The following is a 10905-nucleotide window of genomic DNA, read 5'->3' on the forward strand; positions in this document are numbered from 1 at the left end:
CCTCTACAGGGATGCCCCAACCTGGAACTTCTCGCTGTGTCTCTTCTATGAAGGCATTCCAAAGGTAGTTCTATGTAAAAATCTAAAAGAACAGTGTAACCTGTCCTCTTACCATTTTAAAACAAGGAACTACAATCAGCAAGAGCTGGTGGAATTTAGAAGTGCTCCCTTTCTCATTGCTCCCCCTTTACTCACACACATTTCCAGGTCCCTGTGTAGACCACTCTGTCCTCCTTCACCAGCTAAATCCTTCCAGTCCTCTGTCGGCTCTGGCAAAAACTCTTCCATCATGATCTTCTCTATTGCCACAAATACCATGTGGACAACACTCTGAACTGTGGCATGGCCATGGCCGTGAGCAAATCACAGAACTATCAGGGACTCCACAGGACAAATATCTAAAGATAAGATACATTTATTGTCTCACCAGGAGAAATGTGTCTTTGACACAAAGTGCAAGGTGCATAAACATTAAACAGACAGATACAGACAATAGAATAAAAACAGATATGAATGTATTGCAGTCACTTCACTAAGTACACAAAACAAAACAAAACAAAAAACAGTTAATTGGCACATGCACTGGGAGCCTAGATGTTAGGCAAGACGGCTCAGAAAGAGTTAAATTATGTTGCCATAATGTCCTTCCTCTTGCCCTATAAATGTACCAATTAAATAATGTATAAAGAAAAAGTCTTATTCGCAATATTCTGTTTTGATTAAAATATAACTTAACCTTTTATTTTAAATGTCATATAACAGAGAACTCAGCACTACTTCCAGTATATTTGTACTTTTCTTTTCATTTTTTCACATTTCACTGAAGTAAAACTAAATATTTACTACAGGTACTATCCCACCAAAGTCATTAATAGAAAAACATGAAAAGCAGTTCAATGTACTTCAAGTTAAAGCTGATCAAAATATTCTAAACAATGAAGCACAAAATCTAACAGAGCATCAGAGCACTAACTAAAAGACTGACACTATTATTACAGAGTTATTCACTGTGTGGTAAACACAGGGTGGAGTACACAGGAGCCTCTTCAGTTGTGGCAGTTGGACACCAGGGGGCGCTGCTGTGTTTGGAGAAATCCACTTGAGTGTATGTGAGTGTACTGGAGCTGTCTGCCATCTGCAAGTGGAACATACAGAATATTATCAGTGTGGGATATAAAAGGTTTATATTATGCTCTTTTCTGATTTATGTTCATTACTCAAACAGAAAACACTCTGTTCCACCTTGTGATGTCATGATTTAGTACAGCAAATGCTCCTCTGTGTTTTTAAACTTTTTAAACACCTTCTCCAGACATTTGTTTAATTTCAGCCCTGGAATTGTCAGTCTCTCCTGAACTAAAGGTAAAAGGAGCAGTTTACATGAAAACTACCACTTCATGACATCACAAGGTGGAACAGAGCTTTTTGAGCTTTGGAAATGTAGACAGACTAATAATAAATATTAAACAATGAAACAAAACACAACTCAAACTATGTTTTTGATTATAACAACAATCTAACATGACTTAAAGACAATATTGGGCTACTGTGTGACAGAAGCTGTTCTTTTCACAGAGCTTAAAAGCACCAACTCACACTCACAGTTGTTTAGTCACAACAGCACAGGGCAAACAGCTGTCCCCTTTACACAGCACACTGTGTCCACACTGGTCACATTTACAGTCCATCTCTGTTTTGACCAATTGTCTCTTTGTCTCTGATCACTTGTCTCATCTTATTATTTTCCAAAACAAAGGAAAAACTTTGCAGCTCCTCTGAATGAGACAAGAGCTCTCAGTCTGATCTGTCTCACAGTAAAATAACAAGTCCGTTACATTGACAGTAACTATAACAGTTACTGCAGAGGAAAGAGTCTTTACTTACATTACTTGTTACTGGTAAAAGTAACACTAGTTACACTCTAGTTACTAACACTGCTACACTTAAAGGTCCTTAATGCTCTAAAAATATATTTTCCAAATACTTGTGTTGTGTGTTGTTCTGTGGGCATCAGAGCTGAGTGATCAGTCAGTCTCTGAGATGTTCCAGCTGCTCCAAAAGGATCGTGTCATTTCTATATGATCAATATAATATCCTGAGTGGAGACTAAAGCATGAGAGAGAGAAATGTTACACACACCTTTAAACTGAGAAACCATTTGGCGTCATGTTGAAAAGATAAAGTCTAACCAGTGAGTACATTCATGTAAAATATCAGCATAGAGCAGATTTAACACAATTATGAGGTAGAAGATGGGGCTGGTCTCTGGTCCTTACTCTTCGCTCTGTTCCCCAGGGACCATGGGCTCTTTTCTCCATGTTGCTTGGGGATATCATGGATCTGTTTGATTGTGTTAACAGGAGTTTTACCTATGGAACTTGACAACCACATATAGTTTCAGGAAGGGACTGGAAAAATCTGTCAGGCCTGAGATGGAAACCACCAAATGACATATTTGTTGCTTTTTGGACATTGTGTATCAAGAATTGACAGACCAGGTTAAAGGGTTCTACTCTGATGTTTAAATAGTTGGTTGGAGGCTGGGTTTGGTATAGTCTAGTGTGTATGTAAATGGTAAATGGTCACATTTTTCTATAGTGCTTTTCCACCTTCAAGGCACTCGCGCTTTGCAACAAGGAACCACGTAGTATAGTGTCAAAAAGTCAATGTGTGAACTTCCTCTTGAGACATCAATATGTACTCATGATTACAGAAGTGATGGTTCCTGTTCCTTTTCATCTAAGTTAGACAAATGCCTAAAAGAAAACCTCTATGCATTGTGTTTGTCTAAAATGAATGAATGATGTAAAGTGATGAGTCTTTTACCTGAGGTCCAACAGGACCAGAGCACAGACTGTAGATGTTATATGAGTGTGTGGTGTAGGACGGTTCTTCAACAGCTCTTCTGCTTTGTCTGTTGTCTACTGCGACTTCTTCATACACGCAGGGGCTCTGCAAAATAGAAATAAAAAGTCCATGTGGCAAGTTAGTATAGGAATGTCACTGGAATAAATCCATGACTCTTCTTTCCCACAGTTTTTACATTTTGGTGTTTATAATTCTACTTCTTGGTTGAATGGCCAGCAGATATGACATAGACTACGTTTACACACAGCCGGGTATTTTGAGAAACAAATATTTCACTTTACACAAAACTGTGAAAAAAGTGAAGGAAGTAGGTAAGATTTTTAAACCTGTTTTTTAAAGTTTCACACTGGAGTTACATTCTTTTCTGGTTTTGCAGTGATATTTACCAGCCTCTGCACATTTACCAAACCAAACGCACATCGTGACAAACACAGATGCATTTGTCACTTTTGTTAGACAAACTTCAGCCAAATGTGGCAGTAGGTCTGTTCTGTAGATCCGCTCTATGCTGTAGACCTGCTTTGTGTCAACACTGGAACACAAATTTAGACTGGTTTTTGCTTCACGTTTGGTCTTGTTCTTCTAATCAGCCGCACTGTGGGAGGGGCTTGTGTTCGCTGTACGCAGGAAGGAGCGAGAGCGTGAAAAGGCGAGGGGCGGCGTGCTGACGTGAGGCAGATGGACAGGTAGGATGTTTAGGAAGTTGAACCTGCCCTGTGATGCACGCTGGTACACGAGGGCACACGCTGTCGCAGACGAGCCGTGCATAGGGAGCGTGTGTGTTTGTGATGTGTAGAGTCTCCGCGGGTTTCAAATGAGCGCACAGGCTGCACTGAGACGCCCCACACGCTCCTGCACCCGCTACAAGTTTATTACCAACAGCAGCGGCCGGAATGAAATATGATCACACTTGTTGAGTGTCAGACCTCGAGTGAGAGACAAGACCGAGTCCTGAAGGCTGTACCAAATGGTGAAGTTTCTTGAGTGCATCACATGTGCATATTAAACATTGAATTTATATATTTGTTAGACTATTACACATTGAGTTGTTTAACCACTGAAATCTCATGTATGTTTAAAGGTACCACTATGTGAAACATGTATACTTTAAAGTAATCCTTTGCACATAGGCTGTGTCCTTTTAAGGAATTTCATTGTAAAGCAGCAGCAGTGGAGATGGTTCGGCCTGGTGCGATACTAAACAAACTGGTGATTTGCATTAGGCTGCTGTCAACTCCCTAAACCTAAAGGAATGCAGAGATACTCCAAGGAAGATTCAAGGCGTTACCTGTTCAAAATATTATTTGCATATTCATATGGATGTCTATAAAATCTGATTTGAGGTATTCAGAGGCGTCCAGATTTGCCTGATTTAAGACCTGTGTAGCCGTAGGCAGTCAGGGGTAACGATCTGACCCAGAGCTCTGGATTAGAATTGTATTGTTTAGGGAATAAATTCTTTTTGATTTTAATCGATCAATTCCAGTGGTTATTTTTAAGAGAACACGCTTAATGGTTTTTTGAGGATACCTAACAGTCCAAACGCGAGTCCGAGACGAGACACCTTGGCGATCGACTGGTAGATCGCAATCGACGTATTGAGCACCCCTGGTTTACATCAGCCTGCATAAACACGCCATCGAGCGCTGTCAGAACAACACGGAGTCTCTGGGCGGCACCTGGATTAGATTCAAACCTGTAGCATTTATTTCATTGCAGTTTTAAATTTTACTCAAAAATACCTTGAATAACGTGCATTAGTGAGCGGGCTCACCTCTCCACAAATATGTTAAACAAGTGGCAGAATCACTGACCTCCGAGCCCTTGTTCCTCTCTGCTCATGGATATGATTCATCAGCTGTGTGTGCAAATGCTCCCGTGTGTTTAACGCTGTTGCCCGAACTCAGAGCTTCTGCACCGGGCTGATGTGCAGTGAGTTTGTACAAAATTCTAGGCTACATGCTGCTGTTTTATGAGTTCATGGTGATAATTTGAGATGAGGCCCGCGGTCGGTGTTGGGAAGGTGACTTTTAAAATGTAATCCCCTACAGATTACAGATTACACACCCCAGAATGTAGTTTGTAACATAATCCATTAAATTACTTTAGGTGAGTAACGTAATCTGAATACTTTGGATTACTTGATTTGCTGTAAAGTAGCACAGACTAGGATCTTCATATAAGAAGTTGTGTCTGCTAAAAGAAAATAAAAAGGCCAGACTTTACTGAACCAAATTAAACATAGTATTGATAGAAGAGGAGGAGACACGTCCACGCAGCATGAATTAGTCCTGTTAAATCCTGTTAAAACGTGTTTTAGACCTGGTTTAGACCTGGTTTAGCTCTAGTTTAGTCCTGGTTTAGTCCTGGTTTAATCCTGGTTTAGATCTAGTTTAAGCCTGGTTTTAGTCTTGGTTTAGTCCTGGTTTAGACCTGGTTTTAGTCCTGGTTTAGATCTAGTTTAGACCTGGTTTTAGTCCTGGTTTAGACCTGGTTTAGTTTCCAGCAATGAGTGGAATTACGGAAAAAAAAAAAAAAAAAAAAAAGCCCAAAATGTGAAAACAGGAAAATCCCTCTGTGTAATCCATTTATTTCAACAAAGTAACTGTAATCCAATTACCACTCACTGAAACAGTAAGTGTAACTGAATACAGTTACTCATAATTTGTACTCTGATTACGTAACTCCAGTACATGTAATCTGTTACTCCCCCACACTGCCCGCGGTGTTAACGGGGAACATAAATTCCTTTCGCTATTGGAGGAACATTGGGAACATTAGTCTGACCCTGTCCAGGTTCATATGGGATGGCGTCTGGACTATATCTATACATATATATTAACAAAATTTTCCTTTTGAAGCTTTTTAGGGGGTGTGATGGATTAATCGGGGGTGTCGGACCCCGCACCCCTTGTATTTCGCACACTGTCATCACCGTAGCAAAAGGTTGGTCGCACTTACGACACGTCAGCTCCTAAAACTCCATTTATCTCATTTTACACGCAAATGTGAAACCGGAGTTTTCCAGAATCTCCACTCTAGCCGGAGTTTTTAGAAAGATTCTTTTTCAGAGGCAAATTCGCCGTTAGTGTGTAAAAGATGTGAACAAACGAAGGGAAATGTCTCTGTTTTTAAAAATACCCGTGTACGTGTAAACGGGGCCATACATAGTTGGAGGTCAGATCTTGGAATCAAAAAACAATGATCAATGTATTAGAAAAAAACAAAGAAAGTGCAAAAATCTGCCAAAATGTGGATCAAATGAAGGGGCCCATGAGCTGATCTGTTTTGTTTCATTCACACGTTTAACACAAAAAACCCTGCACATTTAGGCTGAGTTCTTGGTAACACTTTATAATAACTACACCTTATTTAGCCTTAATAAAGCATGAACAAAGACTTAATTAATAATGATTCACACTTAGTAACTACTTAATTACTACCTGAATTAGAACTTAACTTGCACTTAATTCGCCTGTGCTGTAAATAGTTACTCAGTACTTCTTAATTACTCATGAAGTAACCGTTTGCATGTTTACAAATGCATATTTAAGTTCACATTTGAGCATTTATTAATGATTAGTAAGTTATGAGAGAATGATTTAGTAATAATACAATGATCATTCAGGCAGCTGTTATCTGTTAGTTAAGTCTTTCTGAGAGCTTTTCTAAAGTGAAGACGAATTATGCTTTATTAAACATTTGTTAAAGTTGGTCAAATTCCAGAGAAACAATAATGCATTACTAGTAAATCATTCTCTCATGGCTTATTAATCATTAATAAATGCACAAATGTGAACTTAAATATACATTTACAAATGCACACACAAATGGTTAGTTCATGAGTAATTAAGTAAGAAATACTTATGAGTAACTATTTACAGCACAGGTGAATTAAGTGTAAGTTAAGTTCTAATTCAGGAAGTAATTAAGTCGTTACTAAGTGTGAATCATTATTAATTAAGTCTTTGTTCATGCTTTATTAAGGCTAAATAAGGTGTAGTTATTATAAAGTGTTACTGAGTTCTTTTCTCAAACATCTTGTAATGTCATGTGGTAATACAAGAAGTGTCCCGCTGCATTGCTCCATACACCTTTACTAGAAGCATTTGGATCATTTCCGCCCTGGAATTGCCAAATCTCTACTGGACAAAGTGTAAAACGTAGCTGTTAACTTGAAAACTACCACTTCATCAGATTTTGAGCTTTGCAGATGTGGACAGACTAATCATAAAGAGTTATCCAAACGTGTGTGAATGAAACAAAGCACAACTCCAGGTCTGTTTTTAAGGAGGCATTATAACATGGTTTAACATTTACAAGAGTCACTTTAGTGTTCCTGTTACCTAGCAACCATAGTTATGATTAGATTAACCAAAAATGACACCACCTTTATTTCACTATATGCTCCTGGGACACCTTAGCATTTAGATTTTATTCATTTTATTTTTATTTATAATTTTGTTACTTGTCCTCTGTAATGGACGCCAAGGACATTTTGGTGTTAAATCCATGTGGAGTTAATAACCTAACAAAAGCAACTTCTTACTTTTTTGATGACCAACATTTCTGACAAGCTTCTACGGTCGCCTCAAAAAGTTTTTAGACTCCCTTTTAATTTCTTTTTTTTATATATATATTTTTTAAAACATAGTCAAGCCACAAACTAACACCTATTGAGTTTTTTTTTTTTTTTTTTTACCCTATAATCCTCCAGCCCTATTTAGGCAGAGTCTCCCCATTAAGAGTCTATCTAAAAACATTTACTTAAAAGATAGACTGGTTAACTCATTTCCCACTATAAAGGACACAAATGAATGGTCTCAGGAGGATATACACATTTTGACTGTCAAAAAATTAAATAAAATAAAAAATAAAAAATCCTAAATTGTTCCTGCATTTTGGATGGAATTCTGTTTTAAAACTCACTGCTACTTCCTGTATTTTTGTGTTTTTCTACTTTTCTCCTCAAATTGACACTAAACTGATGTAAAACTGTAATAAATATTTACCACATGTACTATCCCACCAAACCTTGAAATCTGGATGTTCAGAACTCTCACCTCTTGTATTTGAGCGTATACTGGGATGTCAGGAGCTCCTGTGGGAACACAAACACACATATAAGTTCAGACTTAAGTCCACATGTTGACTTTGCTGTGAGCTGCAGGTGTGTGACCTGGTGTTGTTCTCGCTCTCTTTCTCCTGTACAGTATGAGTGAGGTGAGTGTCACTGACAGGATGAGCAGAGCGCTCAGGCTCAGTCCTACGTACAGCGCCACCTCTGGAACAACACACACACACACACACACACAGAAGAGTAAGTCAAAGGCACTGTTGTGCAAGTTCACACTTTTCTTGAACTAGTTCAAAGTTCAGTTCACACATGTTTAACTGTTCATGTTCATAGTTTACACTTTTACTTTTGAACTAGTTCAAACTTCATTTTATTTTTAGTTGAGATATGTAAATGAAAGGTTGAGCTTATTTTTTCAAACTGATTTACAGTTTACAACAGCTTTACAACATCCCTACTTCACACTATGTGAACTAAGATGTATTGCACATACAGGCGCTCTCTGGTGAGGCTGTGCAGTTTTTGAGTGGAGGAGCTCGTGAGCAGTGAGTGACAGGCCAACATGCAGTTTAAAAAGTGCGAGCAGACCTTTTCACTCGACTCATCAGATGAAAACAAATTCTGATGTTTAATTGAACCCCAACAGTGACGTACGTCCTTCATCTCACATAGTCTGAATAAAGTCAAATTCAAGTTCTTCATTTACAAATGTGTTGCATTGAGTTCAAAGTTCACTGAAAAATGAACCTGTTCTTTTGAACTCATTCATGCACAACACTGGTCAGAGGTGTAAGTCTGATCAACAAGAAAAGTGGAGTAAAGTTACACATTAGGCCATTACACCCTCTCCTGCTCCTCACCTTACAGAACACATATTGTGCTCGTGTCTGCTGTACAGTTATAATCTACGACCAGTGTTGAGAAGTAACAGATTACATGTACTGGAGTTATGTAATCCGAGTACAAATTATGAGTAACTGTATTCAGTTACAGTTACTGTTTCAGTGAGAGGTAATTGGATTACTGTTACTTTGTTGAAATAAATGGATAACAAAGAGGTATTTTCCTGTTTTCAGGTTTTGGGATAAACCAGGACTAAAACCAGAACTAAAACCAGGACTAAACCAGGTCTTAACCAGGACTAAACTAGGACTAGAACCAGGTCTAAACAATATGACACCGAACAGTAGTGTGGACATAATTTAAAGCAGCAGTGATCTCATATAAAAATCATTTCTCTATCAGTAATATTTTTTATATGTTTAATAAGTCTGGGCTTTTTATTTTTTTAGCAGACGAACCATCTTATGTTACAATATCCAAGTCTTTGCTTCTCTACAGTAAAACAAAAGTCTGTTCATGGAGACTTGGGGTCAACAGACAGTCTGAAGAGAACAAACAAGAATTTTCAGGATGTAGTTGCTACATTCATATAGTTTTAAAAAGCATGACATTATCAAGTAATCCAAAGTATTCAGATTACATTACTCACTTTAAGTAATTTAATAGATTATGTTACAAACTACATTTTGGGGTATGTCATCTGTAATCATTTTAAAAGTCACCTTCCCAACACTGTCTACGACACCCGTGGATTATTATGTTAGAATTTGTACATTTAAAATTGCGATATTCATCCACTGAGAGAGAGTGAAGTGTGGACGTACTGGACAGTGGGGTGTGGTCCTCATGAGGTTCACTGTGGGTCTCAGGGGAAAGAACTCCTGGAGAATGATTGGACCTCACAACTGGAGACAGAATACATATGACACAGTCTGTTTATACGTCTGTACGATCAAACAAATAACTTACAATGTCCTTTTCAATTAGAGTTGGAGAATAAAATATTTTAATTGTTATAGCCTGCAGTAATTCAAATATTTGTGAATAAACTTACCACTTGAGACATTAATAATGAAATCCACATGTAGATATACCAATTTGTATTCATGCCATGTTTCCAAACCGCAGCTGTATGTTCCAGTGTCAGACAGTGTCACATTTCGGATGCTCACGTACATCTCACTGGGATCAAAAAAACGCTTCTTAAATTCAATTCTGTATCGGCCGTTATCTTCTTCGTTAGAAAAGGTCTTAATCAAAATATTCTCTTTTTCACAGTCATTTCGACAAAAGTATTTCCAGTTTCCATATTTTTGAAAGACATATTTTTTTCTGAAGTCGTCTCCTTCTTTAACTTCAAAAACATCGATTTCTCTGGTGAATCCTGGTCTTCCACTCCAAAGCACTGTCCAAGAAATTTCAACAGGTTTGATAAAAAATATAAAATGAAATAAAAAATAAAATATAAAAATAGAACCATATTGTTTCTTATTAAAACACAGAATTAATATTTAAGAGTAAACTTACCCAGAAACAGAACAAATGTGAAGGCGATTTTCATGTCGGAGCTTTGAATTTACAGTTAGTTTAAATTTCACCAGGGAGTTTGTGTGTTTTATAAATCTGATCACTATTGTAAAACACACGTCACTATTTCCTCTTTCTCAGCCTCCTCCCTTTCTTCTCTACAAACCACAAGAACATGTCTCAACTCTAAATGACTTTGGCACGTTTTATTAATTCCAATATTTCTGACTTTGACACGTTCTCCATTCATATACTCAGTGTTGGGAAGGTGACTTTTAAAATGTATTCCCCTACAGATTACAGATTACAGACCCCAAAATGTAGTTTGTAACGGAATCCATTAAATGAGTTAAAGTGAGTAACGTAATCTGAATACTTTGGATTACTTGATTTGCTGTAGAGAAGCAAAGACGAGGAAATCTTCACATAAGATGTTTTATCTGCTAAAAGAAAATTAAAAAGTCCAGACTTTACTGAACCAAATTAAACATATTATTGATAGAAGACGAGGAAACACGACCACACAGCAGGATTTAGTCCTGTTAAATCCTGTTTGAGACATAGTTTAGACTTGGTTTTAGTCCTGGTTT

The 10905-nt window shown here is 37.7% G+C and overlaps 1 protein-coding gene across 3 annotated transcripts; it reads right to left on the reverse strand.

Moving 5' to 3' along the window:
* Window positions 1-399: 399 nt before the first annotated feature.
* LOC129409845 (uncharacterized) lies at window positions 400-10607 on the reverse strand. 3 transcript variants are annotated; one of them, XM_055156649.1, is made up of 7 exons: window positions 10316-10579; window positions 9843-10193; window positions 9613-9693; window positions 8048-8152; window positions 7932-7969; window positions 2827-2952; window positions 400-1135 (listed from the first exon to the last, which is right to left on the reverse strand). In XM_055156649.1, the coding sequence occupies exons 1-7, from the start codon at window positions 10347-10349 to the stop codon at window positions 1001-1003; spliced, it is 870 nt and encodes a 289-aa protein (XP_055012624.1). In that variant the 5' UTR covers window positions 10350-10579; the 3' UTR covers window positions 400-1000. The 3 variants fall into 3 exon arrangements, with proteins under 3 accessions (XP_055012624.1, XP_055012626.1, XP_055012625.1); XM_055156651.1 differs by lacking the exon at window positions 2827-2952 and having other exon boundaries at window positions 10316-10607; XM_055156650.1 differs by lacking the exon at window positions 8048-8152 and having other exon boundaries at window positions 10316-10593.
* Window positions 10608-10905: the final 298 nt, after the last annotated feature.

This window comes from Boleophthalmus pectinirostris, unplaced genomic scaffold (genome assembly GCF_026225935.1).
Source record: "Boleophthalmus pectinirostris isolate CB_2022bp ecotype Guang Dong unplaced genomic scaffold, ASM2622593v1 HiC_scaffold_20, whole genome shotgun sequence".
Lineage (NCBI taxonomy): Eukaryota > Metazoa > Chordata > Actinopteri > Gobiiformes > Gobiidae > Boleophthalmus > Boleophthalmus pectinirostris.